The 12,311-nt window shown below is 33.6% G+C and overlaps 1 protein-coding gene across 1 annotated transcript; it reads left to right on the top strand.

The window, feature by feature from the left end:
• Positions 1–2,666: 2,666 nt before the first annotated feature.
• On the top strand, positions 2,667–10,942 carry LOC145621150 (NADP-dependent malic enzyme-like). The gene is made up of 20 exons (XM_081675881.1): positions 2,667–2,868; positions 3,071–3,345; positions 5,790–5,910; positions 6,021–6,095; positions 6,416–6,567; positions 6,652–6,757; positions 6,909–6,974; positions 7,507–7,602; positions 7,689–7,760; positions 7,874–7,957; positions 8,037–8,135; positions 8,481–8,528; positions 8,619–8,672; positions 8,769–8,867; positions 8,965–9,054; positions 9,182–9,259; positions 9,450–9,524; positions 9,610–9,700; positions 10,224–10,352; positions 10,443–10,942. The coding sequence occupies exons 1-20, from the start codon at positions 2,839–2,841 to the stop codon at positions 10,529–10,531; spliced, it is 1,929 nt and encodes a 642-aa protein (XP_081532007.1). The 5' UTR covers positions 2,667–2,838; the 3' UTR covers positions 10,532–10,942.
• Positions 10,943–12,311: the final 1,369 nt, after the last annotated feature.

Raw genomic sequence — 12,311 nt, 5'->3', positions numbered from 1 at the left:
TAGATGAAGCCCGTGCGATGCACGATTTGTTTGATTTTTTTTTTTTTTTTTTTTGTATTTGTTAGCTAAAATTTGTTATATATATAGATAAAATTCCTAATATTAAAAGATAATATTTAATATTTAACTATTTTAAACTTAAAAATCTCATTCGCCAATTTTGCTTACGTGGCATTTGAATTATTTAATTCTAAAAGAAATTAATAATCTCTTATTTAATTGGCTATTACTGAGATTTATAATCCTACATGGCGCCCTGAGAAAATTAGATCCTACGTGGCTCTCTAAAATCTCGAGAAAAAACTCCCCTATATATATATATATTAGATTATACAAGTACTTATCAACAGTTGTTTATATATATATTTTTTTTTTAGAGAGAGAGAGAGAGAGATTAAAAAAACTAGTACCCACTAATATTAGTAACGTCTTATAGATTTCTTATAGTGTCTACACACATATTGCTCGTATTTCTAAGCTTGTTAGGTCAAATCAAATATTAATCACACAAAAAATCCTACATCTTGCAATATTCAAAAATTAATTTTCTAAATGAGTGAATAACAAATACAAGTAAGTTATATTAAGTACATGGTCATCCAATTTAGGCCTCAAAATTAGGTGATCTACTATAAGAATGGTGGAATACTCCAATGCATAAACCATATTTTGAGATCCTTAATTGGGCTAATGAAAGTAGTTGAGACTTGATATCGATGTACTAGTAGTAATTGCGTATTTACGTGTAGCAACTAGCTAGAGTGTTATAATTCCAATACCTTCCCCAGATATAACCTTGTTAATGAGCAATGATACCTCATAAAATGCAGCTTCCCTTTTTTATTTTTGTTATTGGACTTGAAAATTATGAGAATATATGGTTCATCCATGCATTATTCCAGGACATAATCTCCAATTATCGAGAGATTGTTATATACATCCAAATGCACCGTACATTTATAAAAACTTTTTTCTCATTTTGATGATTGTTTTTTATTTAATCATTAAATAAAGAGCACAAACTAACCTTAGGTCAATTAGGTGTACGGTGCATCCAGGTGTATACAACAAATTTCACAAAATACCAAGTGCCAATGTACCCATAATTGTGTTTCACTTTTGACCCCCTCTCGACCTCTCATTCTTCCTTCCTTCTATAGATTGTGCATTTAACTAACACTTGCTATATTTGATCTTTAATTATTCTTTTTATTTTTACTATCACATTCGTGTGACCTCACACAAAACTTGTTAGATTAAGCTATGACTATTGAACTCAACCTAAATTTTGTTTGACATGTTAGATACTTTCTCCGTCCCTTATTTACATGTCTATTTTCCATTTTCAACTGAAAATAAGGAACTTAGAGATTCCTTAAAACCCATGATAGTGAAATACAAATGTATATGTGGGGTTAGAGAGAGATAGAGAAAAAGAAAAGGTACTCCATAGTTTGTAATTACCGAAGAGATAAAGAGAGAAAGTGTTGAAAAATGATATCCAAGGTACAAAAAAATAAGAAAATTAACGACAACTCATAAAAAAGAGTGAATATTGTCAAAAAAAAGTACTTTCTTTAAATAGAAGCAGTTATGTAATTTTGAAATCCCAAAAAGGAAAGTAGGTATGTAAATAAGGGACGAAGGAATATTAATTATCAATCAATCAATTACATACTACTAAAAGCGAATCTTAAAAGACACTTGACAATGTATTATTAAACAATTTCCTGCTAAAATTATTACTTTTTAAAAAAAATCATTGTTAATGTTTGCATCTAAATTATGACTTTTATTTTATACTCGTATAAAATCTAAAGTAGAGTTTCTAAAATATCAACTTGCACATTATAACTACTTGTATAACATATTTAAATACTTTTTCACACATGTGTTTTTTTTTTTTTATCGTTTTAATATATTTCACGCGTTTTAATAACAGGTGAATCAATTCATTTTTTATTTATATAATTAACCCATAATTATATTATTTTATAATTATTCAACAATCGTGGTTTAGCCTAATTAGGCTCCGTTCTCTTCACCTTATTTTTGCTGAACTGAAATTATTTTTACTAAAACAAGATTATATTTGCTGAACTTAAATCATTTTTACTGAACTTAAATTAATTTTACTGAAGTGAAATTATTTTTGCTAAATTGAAATTATTTTTTACTGATTTTCTATTACAATTCTTCTTTAAGAAAGCTAAATTTTACTGAACTGAACTTATTTTTGTTGAACTGAACTTATTTTTGCTTAACTGAAATTATATTTAGGGCCTGTTATCTTACGTTGAAATTCAGTTCAGCTCATAATTTCCTTCTCTTATAAAATATTCAGTTCAGTCAAAGAGAACAGACTCTTACTATTATTTTTTTCAGGTGAAGAAGAAAAAGCCTTAATCAACTATGAGCGAACTTAACCCAAATTATGTTAGACATACAACATTCCACGTGTGCTAAAACTGCTAATTACCCAAATAAACCCAAAAAATGATTTAAGCCATTCGTTCATCTCACTGATTTCTGACAACTACTTCTCCTTATGAAACCCTTTTCTTTTGGGACCCACATTTTTATTATGATCTCCATTTTCATGGCAATTTCGTAATTACATCACTGTATCAACTCCATATATTTAACACCAGATCACAGCACACATTTTTTCCTCTCTCCTCTCTTTCTCTCTCCAATTCTCTGCAATTTCGTGAAGATCTGTGAGCAGAGAAAGAAGAAGAAAGAGGACTAGTATTTGGAGAAAATCAAGCTTTTTTCTCTCTCCTCTTTCACAACAACAAAAAAAAAAAGCTTAATTTTTCAATTTCTCCATTGAAGATGTTCTCTCTTCACAGAGCCAATTTCTTGGTAATTCATCATAAACCCATTTCATAAATCTCAATTTTAATTAAAACCCATTTCTTAAATCTCAATTTTAATGAATACCCATTTCATAAATTTTAATTTTGATGAAAACCCATTTCTTAAATCTCAATTTTAAAGAATACCCATTTCTTCAATTTTGGATCCGGGTCATTGAATTTACTTTTTTTTTTGGTTTTTTTGGCAGAGTAACAAACCAGGTGTACCCGGGCAATCAACCGGGTTGACCCGGTTTCAGAGACGAGGTCCGGCAGTGGTTCGGGTTGCGGTGGGTCCATCAAAAGGTCGATCAGGGGAAAACGGCACCGTTTTGACGGAGGAGGTGAAAGAAGGAGCTTCTGCTTCTGCGATTGATTTGAATGATAAATCGACGGTCAGTGGTGGTGGTGTGGAAGACGTGTACGGTGAGGATTCTGCCACGGAGGACCAGCTTGTTACTCCTTGGTCTCTTTCCGTTGCTAGGTAAGAAAAAGTACCCAAAAAAAAAAACAAAATCGATAATATCTATGCTTTGTTTGATTTCTTCCTTTTAATGTTTAAAAATATTTATGTTACTGTTTATTTCTTTGCAATTATTTAGTCATACACGTTTTTTCTTTTTTTGTTGTTTGTTTTGGTCAAAATTATGGTTTGGTCATTTTTATGATGTTTGATATGTTGTCTATATATGCTATGGTAGTATGGTGTATCTAATAATTTTATTGTATATGGAGATGTATTACTTTTGTAATTGTAAAATTGTTTATGGCATAAATTATGATATGGGTCTTTTATTTATTTATTTATTAATGTTTTGGTTGGATACTTGGATTTAGCTCAATTTTGGTGGATAAAAAGAGAAAGAACAAGAAGTGCTCCACTTGTGGGAGTATCCTTTCTAATTTAAGGTGTTGAGGATTTGATTCTTATATCGCGCCACTTTGCTTAAAGGCGAAAGTGAAGAGAGCAAGTCTTGTGTATGCTACTGTAGTATTGATGAAATTGACTCGTGGAAGTTACCTAAATGAGAGGAAAGGGGGGAGGGTCTGGAGAGGGGGATAATAATTAGGACTAAATAATTTTGAAAGACACGAGCGATCTTGCTTGTGCTTCCCTTACACTCGTTTGATGTATGCTATTGTTTGTTACTGCATCTCATTCATAATCCCTTGTCTGGTGAATATTTGATGGGACAAATAATGGTATTTGATTTTTTTATAAGAATCGGATTCGTTTTGTGACTTAAAGTTCTGCAAGAGTGCAAGTACTATGTGATTTCCATATTTTGGTCACATGTAGAAGATATCAAATAATGGAATGTGGAATTTTGGGAATCTTTAATTGCAAAGGCATCTTCCAAGCAAAAAAGGGGCCTTGAGTGATGAATAGCTTTGAGGTTGGTGGGGAGAGATGGCCTAACTTACTAACTGTTCTTTGAAGTCTGTTTGATATAACCATCACAGAGACAGGAATGTTGACTCTTAAAAAGATATTTCTACTGTGTTTGAGAACTACTTTGATGTAGATTATTGTTACTATTATTTTGTTTCAAAATTTAAGTAGGGAGAATCGGAAAAAAATAAATAAATTTGAATGTTAGCTTATATTATTTAATTATTCATTTACACCTTTTGTTACTCAAAGTTGAAGATGAAGATTAGAAAATGACGTCGGTATGAGGGTTGAATGTGACTTCTTATATAACAGGTTAGAACTGGGTTGATATGGGGATTAAAGAGTCATAAGCTATGTGACTCTGACCCTTCGTTTCACCTCATGTGCTCGTATTCAGGGGCGAAGCCAGGAATTGAAATATGGGGGGGCCGAGATTTATTAAGTGACAAAATATTGTACTTTCCGATGGTATTTAATTTGCGATATTATAAATTAGATTTGACTATATTTTATTAAGCAACATGAAGTATTTCATCAAAATAATCAACATTACAACCTATGAAGTCTTGCCTTATTGGTTCAAGCGAAGGATTTGTGTACGATATAAGAGTATAGGCTTGGTTTCCTCCTATGTCCTCCCGTTTATATTTTGTATTGGTCTTGTGGTTCATTTGCACAAAAATCAATAAAATAAATATTTTTTTTTTTTTGGTGAGAAATCAATAAAATATATATGAGAATAAAGAATAATTTTTGTAATAAAAAGTTATGCAATTTACTAATTTAGTAAATTAGAATATAGAAAAAATAATAAAAGAAAGTTTGAAATCAAAACAATTGATAAACAAATAAAACGTAAGATTGAAGGGATAAAAGAAATATAGAGTAAAAAAAATAGTACTAGTCATTTCAAGTGGGGAAAAAATTTTTCCTTAAAACAAGTGAGAAAAATGGGATTGCCGTTAAAAATAAAAAAAAAAAAGAATAATTTTTTTAAAAAAAACATAAAAGTGACACCCACAAGGATCGAATACCAGACCAACATGTGATAAAGCTTACATATTCCACTCTAACCACTAAGCTATACACTAGAAAGTTACATATAATTCCACCTTTATTGTATATATCTATGGGGGCCAGCCTTCAAAATATAAAGGCCACCAATTGGGCCACGGGGGGCCGGGCCTCCACCAGCCCCCCCCCCCCCCATGGCTCCGCCCTTGCTCGTATTGGACCCTTGACACTTTACGATGTGGGTAGGACACTTGGACAAGTACCCGTGTCGGACATGGGTTCCTGAGTGTGACTAACATATGTCATAAGTTTGTTGTCAAAGAATCCAATATGCCCTTGATAGATTTAATGTACTAATGGGTGTAAAGATACTTAGGGTTTCAAAACCTCTGTTATGCTGTAGGCTACTAGGCTACACATTTGTAATTATTGTAAGTAAATATTGTAGATGCACATTTGTCTTGGGATCTGGTTTTTGGAGTATATATAATGAATTTTATCATTGATCTTCGCTGCAGTGGTTATTCATTGTTGAGGGATCCTCGCCACAATAAAGGGCTTGCGTTCACAGACAAGGAAAGAGATGCTCACTACTTACAGGGTCTTCTTCCCCCAGCTGTTGTTCCTCAACATGTTCAGGTAATATTTCAAATGCAATTCCAGTGATTATTTCTTTTAGTTTCAAGTAGATAGCTCCATGTAATTTTTAGAAGTAAATAACAATTGTGATGGTTTTTCACAATTTGTAGGTGAAGAAAATGATGAATAATATCCGTCAATATCAAGTCCCATTGCAAAAGTACATGGCAATGATGGATCTTCAGGTATATCTTATAGAATGACTTATAAGGAGTGAACATTTCAATACTCCCATCTTTTTTCTTCTTATTTATTTTTGATTATACAAAGACATGAGAGAAGCATTCCATTTAAGGATACAATGATGTTTCATCTAGTGCAGATAAGCAGATCGCTTGCTAACGAATTAGTATGAATATCCCTCGTATATAATTTGTTATTTATTTTTCAACAAGATGAGATTCGGTCAATTTAACTCAACAAACCACTGAAATTGATGAACAGGATAATGAAATTGTTGATACATGTATAATTTACTGATATCCGCATTCTCTGCCTTTTGTAGGAAAGGAATGAAAGGCTTTTCTACAGGCTCCTTATTGATAATGTTGAAGAGTTACTCCCAGTGGTCTACACCCCGACTGTTGGCGAAGCCTGCCAGAAGTATGGGAGTATCTTCAGGCAACCTCAGGGTCTCTTTATTAGTTTGAAGGAAAAGTATGTCTGTACCTTGAATCATTTTATCCTTTAAGTAAAGTCATGTTGCAGCATGTAGTTGACAATTGAGTGTGATTGGTACAGGGGAAGAGTCCTAGAAGTGCTGAAGAACTGGCCGGAGAGGCACATCCAAGTTATTGTTGTTACTGATGGTGAGCGGATTTTAGGTCTTGGAGATCTTGGTTGCCAAGTAAGTTATCTGTATCTTTGTTTTATTTTTCAAAATTTTGTTTTATATTCATTTACTTTTACGTTATTAAGGGTTGTGCACACTCTTCACAGTTGATGAGCTTTACTGTATTTATGAAGATGACTAATAGTAATGGGCTATATATTTTCAGGGAATGGGAATACCAGTTGGAAAGCTTGCTTTATATACTGCTCTTGGTGGAATTCGTCCATCATCGGTATGTGCTTGCCTTGTTCATGCACGGGCCCCATTTTATTCATTATGTCTTCTGTTTCTTGGTGAATAGCAGAAATTTCTGAAATGCAGAAACTCATTTCAATTGAAGGGAGGATTATATATTGCTTTTCACTGGCACAGTGGCACTTACGTAGCTGTTTAAAATATTAAATTTACTGAAGTTTTTTTATGTGGTTTGGGTGGTTCCATGAAGGCCATTTCGCCTTCATTTTTTAGCTTGGTACTTTTTTGAACTTTAAAATTTTTGTTTGTGCACGTGGTTTATGTGCTAGCCAAGTGCCCTTTCCTATGTGCATACAAGTTGCTACTGCACCTTTGAGTGCTTCTTTATGCTCATATTAACTACAAATCAATGTGCTATGATTGCCTGACTTATTGTGTGTCTTAGAATGTGATGTTTGATGATGTATATAAGGAACTCAATCAGGTTAAACTTGAATGCAATTTCCGTTTTTGGTACAAATAAATGTGCAAAGAGAATAGAAAGCTGATATAACAATGCACTTTTACAGTGTCTGCCCGTCACTATTGATGTGGGAACAAACAACGAGGCATTGTTGAAAGATGAGTTCTACATTGGACTTCGGCAAAAGAGAGCGACTGGACAGGTGTTTAATTGTTACTCTACAATATGGAGACGATTTATTTAGTCTGAAATCTACAAGATACCAAGTCTATTTATTTGTTGTTGCAGGAGTATGCTGAACTCATGCATGAATTCATGACTGCTGTGAAGCAAATTTATGGGGAGAAGGTTCTTGTTCAGGTGATATTATAAGAACTTAATATATATATTTCACTAGCTAAAATAATTCTGTGTTTGTTTTTTCCATATGCGTTCATCTCTCCGCCATTAATCCTGTGCTTAAATTTGTGCAGTTTGAAGACTTTGCTAACCACAATGCATTCGATCTACTTGCAAAATATGGTAGTACCCACCTTGTCTTCAATGATGACATCCAGGTATTCTTGAGTGAGTAATGTATATCCTCATTAGCTTATCCTTGAGTCCATTTTAACTCTGTTCTCTTATCTGCTGTAGGGGACAGCCTCTGTTGTCCTTTCTGGACTTCTTTCAGCACAAAAACTGGTGGGAAAATCATTAGCCGACCAGACTTACTTATTCCTTGGAGCTGGAGAGGTACATTATAATTGCACATGCTATAAATTGACGGTATACGTATTGATCTTAAAATTGTGTCTAGGGCTAGCTGTAAATAGGAAGGAGCCATTCCATGTTCTTCAGCTCAAAAAGTTTCCAAATTTGGATCTCCCATGATCTTTTCTTAACAGCCATTTTCTGGCCATTTTTGTTTTCAGCTATTTTTCCTTACCTTAAAGCGAAACGGGCTTTATTATTTTGAAAATATTTTCTAGCTTTCTTCCTTATAACTTTTCTGGTAGTTTGGCAAGAATCATTCCTAAATCCTAACTCTTGTATTTTCTTTTCTTCTTTGCTCAAATGTCTCTTGTTTCCATAATTCAGGCTGGCACAGGTATAGCGGAGCTCATAGCTCTTGAAATTTCAAAACAGGTTAGAGCACAATTCATTTGTTGATAGATGTAGCTCTTATTGGTTATCATTGTATTATATTGAATCAATGTACGCTGCTTATTAATGCAGACCAATACACCTGTGGAGGAGGCTCGTAAGAAGATTTGGCTTGTGGACTCCAAGGTTAGAAAAAACATAGAACATACTGTACTTAATCAATTCTGTTGAATTTTTGTCTTCTTCAGTTTATCTAATAGTCTAATGCATGGTATATTACAGGGACTGATAGTCAATGGTCGCAAAGAATCACTGCAACATTTTAAGAAACCCTGGGCTCATGAGCATGAACCTGTGACAGGACTCCTCAATGCTGTTAAGGTAACTTTCTTCCCATCCTCTCCATTCCAAACTGCCTTTTATATATGTTTAATAATATTTATTAAATTCTTTTTCCATTTCCCACCCTTGTATGTAGACCTTGAAGCCCACTGTTTTGATTGGGTCATCTGGAGTTGGAAGGACTTTCACCAAGGATGTGGTTGAGGCAATGGCTACATTTAATGAGGTACTGTTTTACATCATTGTTTTGTTATCTCCCTTCGGCCCCTTCTCTCTTTATTGTCCTTGCTCTCTTTATGCAAAGTAATTGCTTTGGAGAAGACAACTAAAATTTTCATGTGACTTCCATGCAGAGACCTATCATTCTTGCATTGTCTAATCCAACTTCCCAATCGGAGTGCACAGCTGAGGAAGCTTATACATGGAGTAAGGTATATAATTAACAAATGCAATTTTTTTTCTTCTTTTATGTTGATTCTTCCCCTTCATCTCATTTGAAACGTGCTCTTTTGTTTTTTTGTTAAGTACTTGGAGATTGAAAAACTGTATGTTCTACATTCTATATTGTTTATGCCTCTGGAAATATGAGAATAATTTGTGCTATTGTTCTGCAACTTTCAGGGCCGTGCAATTTTTGCAAGTGGAAGTCCATTTGATCCTGTCGAATATGGAGGGAGAACTTTTACATCTGGACAGGTCCTTACTCTAGTGACTGGATAATATTATAAACCTTCATTTTAAAATATGGCCAAGGTTAATTTTGTTTACATTTTTTCTTCAGGCAAATAATGCTTACATCTTCCCTGGATTTGGTCTTGGCTTGATAATCTCTGGTGCTATCCGTGTTCACGATGACATGCTGTTGGCAGCTTGTAAGTGTTATCATTTTGTATTACCGATTGTCTCAGCTATGTGAAAAGATATTCCCACCTTAATTAGTATGACAACTAGATAGGAGGGGAATAGGATGTCAAGTGATCTAGGATTCTAGGTATGGTGGTGCACTGGTGTGGTTTATATTTGGGTTTTAGTTCAAGATATAGACAAAAACAGTTCTTTGACGACCATCTAATGATGGTTAAACTGGTGCTGTTAGCTAACTTATAAGGATAAATAATGTTAGGAGAAGTAGATATAGATCAGAGTACAAGTAGATTCAGATTTAGTACCCACAAAAATAAGGACCAAAAATTTGGTGCTACCTGTGTTGATGGGAATGTGGTTTGGAACCCTATCCCGTAAACCAAATTCGTTCACTCTGGTGTACCATGTGAGGCTGCAACCTAGATCAATAATCTTATGAACCACATCATTGGAGCTTTTGACACTTTCTAGATTATTCAAAGATCATGGGAATAGGATGTCCTTGCTTATGACACTTTGTTTGTGATGCAGCGGAAGCTCTGGCAGCCCAGGTAACCGAGGAGCATTTTGCTAAGGGTCTTTTGTACCCTCCATTTAGGGACATCAGAAAAATATCAGCCCATATTGCAGCCAAGGTGGCAGCTAAAGCATATGAGCTGGGTGAGTTTCTCTTTTTTCTGAAAAGCTGTAATTGTAATGCTTGGTGTATGGAATAACAACTTGTTATAACCTATTTTTGATAACTTTCAGGTCTCGCAACAAGGTTACCACAGCCAGAGAATTTAGTGAAGTATGCTGAGAGTTGCATGTACAGCCCTGCCTACAGAAGCTATAGGTGAAACTTTTCATGAGCAGTTTATGGATTCCTTTCCCCCTCTTGTTGTTGAAGTTCATAAATTAGTTTATCGTATGGATTTGTCTGTCACATGTAATGTTTGTATTAGACACTTAAACTTTGAAAAAAAGAGGAAAAGTATGATAGAGGTGTATGTGTCTACACCTCACTTCTCAAAGACTATCAAGTAGATTAGAAGCTAGAATAATTCAGAGAAGTACCGATGATGATGATGAAAAGGGGTAAAATGTATGACGTCGAACTATTAACTAGGATATTTGTATGCAGGAAAGGGGGAGGGGCGGCGAGTTGGATGTTATCAGAGTAGTAAATTCTTTTGTGTAATCAGTTAACTAGTGTTATTCCATGAATTCGTAAGATTAATGTGTAACTTATGGAGTTCAAGTGTGTAGAACCATACTCGTATCACATTTCTTGGTTGATAATATCGCTGAAACTGGTTCATTAATAGTCCGAATAGGCCTTCTAGTTTATGTTGGGGAAAAGAAGGTCGAGGACATGATATCTCCCTGGTTATTGCCCTTTGCCCCAGCCTGTGAAGTGTATATTTCAGGCTTCATGAGTCTATTTTAGCACCTTTGGGTACAGAATCACCTTTAACAATTTATGAGTACCTACATTTTGCAATCAACTATTCCATCTCGAATCCTTGTTACAGCCACAACTAGGGGCATCCGGGCATGATCAATCTTTTGAAACCCGAGTATCCGAATTACACTTGATATCACTCTGCAATCAACAAAAACTAGATAATCTCTAGTTTGGAACATCAATACTCAAAATATTTACGATACCAAAATCTGAGATCTAATATTGCGTTAATCATCGTGACATTAGTATTATTTTAATTTTTAACCCATTTTGTTTCTATAGAATCATTTTATGAGTTTGTTTTTCCTCTTTAATGATTAAAACAAGCCCATACAGTGCACTGGCTCTCAATCTTGGTGTTTAGAAGGCTTCTCACTGTTGTGAAGAGGTTGCGCCCTAATTATCCATTTGATGAATTTTAATTAAAAACAAGTTACCTTAATCATGTTATGTGGACGGTTCTCCGAAAATTAATTTTGTTTAAGCAATTTCTTGGAAATCGTTCGTTACCTCTTGCCAAAATCCACACGCGACTATATTCATAATAATTATAGAATATATCAGCAACTTCTAACAGTGCCTATAATTGTGACATTAATATTATTTAAGTAATCAGATAAAGTTCTTGATTCAAATCCTATCTATAACACTATATTAGGAATATGTTGCCTACAATAATAATAATGGAATTCTTTTGTGCTCATCCCATGATCTTGAATGTTAGCCACATGACTTTATTTATAATAATAGATTAATAATGTAAAACATTCCTTTTTCAGAATTAATACCAAGAACACTATAAAGTATTCCTCATCTCCCCGGAATTTATTGACACATTGTCTAAAGTCTTCATAGTTAAGGATGGCATGATTTTACATAATGCTCTTAAGAGTAGGTAGGAATTTTTATTTATTTATTTTTTTATTTATTTTTTTCATCACTTAATATTGATAATATTCCGAGTTGTAACTTTCTTGTTTTCATGCTTCTTAAACATAAATTTGATCATTAATATCTTGATATATCAATAAGGAAAATACCTCAACAAAATAGATAGATATTTTAAAAGAAGTCATGCATTTTCTCTTTAATTACCTTATTTTTGTTCAACTAAAATTATTTTTAATGAAATTAAATTATTTTTGCTGAAGTTAAATTGTTATTATTAAATA

Source organism: Chenopodium album, chromosome 27 (genome assembly GCF_948465745.1).
Source record: "Chenopodium album chromosome 27, dcCheAlbu1.1, whole genome shotgun sequence".
Classification (NCBI taxonomy): Eukaryota; Viridiplantae; Streptophyta; class Magnoliopsida; order Caryophyllales; family Amaranthaceae; genus Chenopodium; species Chenopodium album.
Note: the sequence above shows the minus strand (reverse complement) of the source record. Positions and strands in the feature narration are given on the sequence as shown.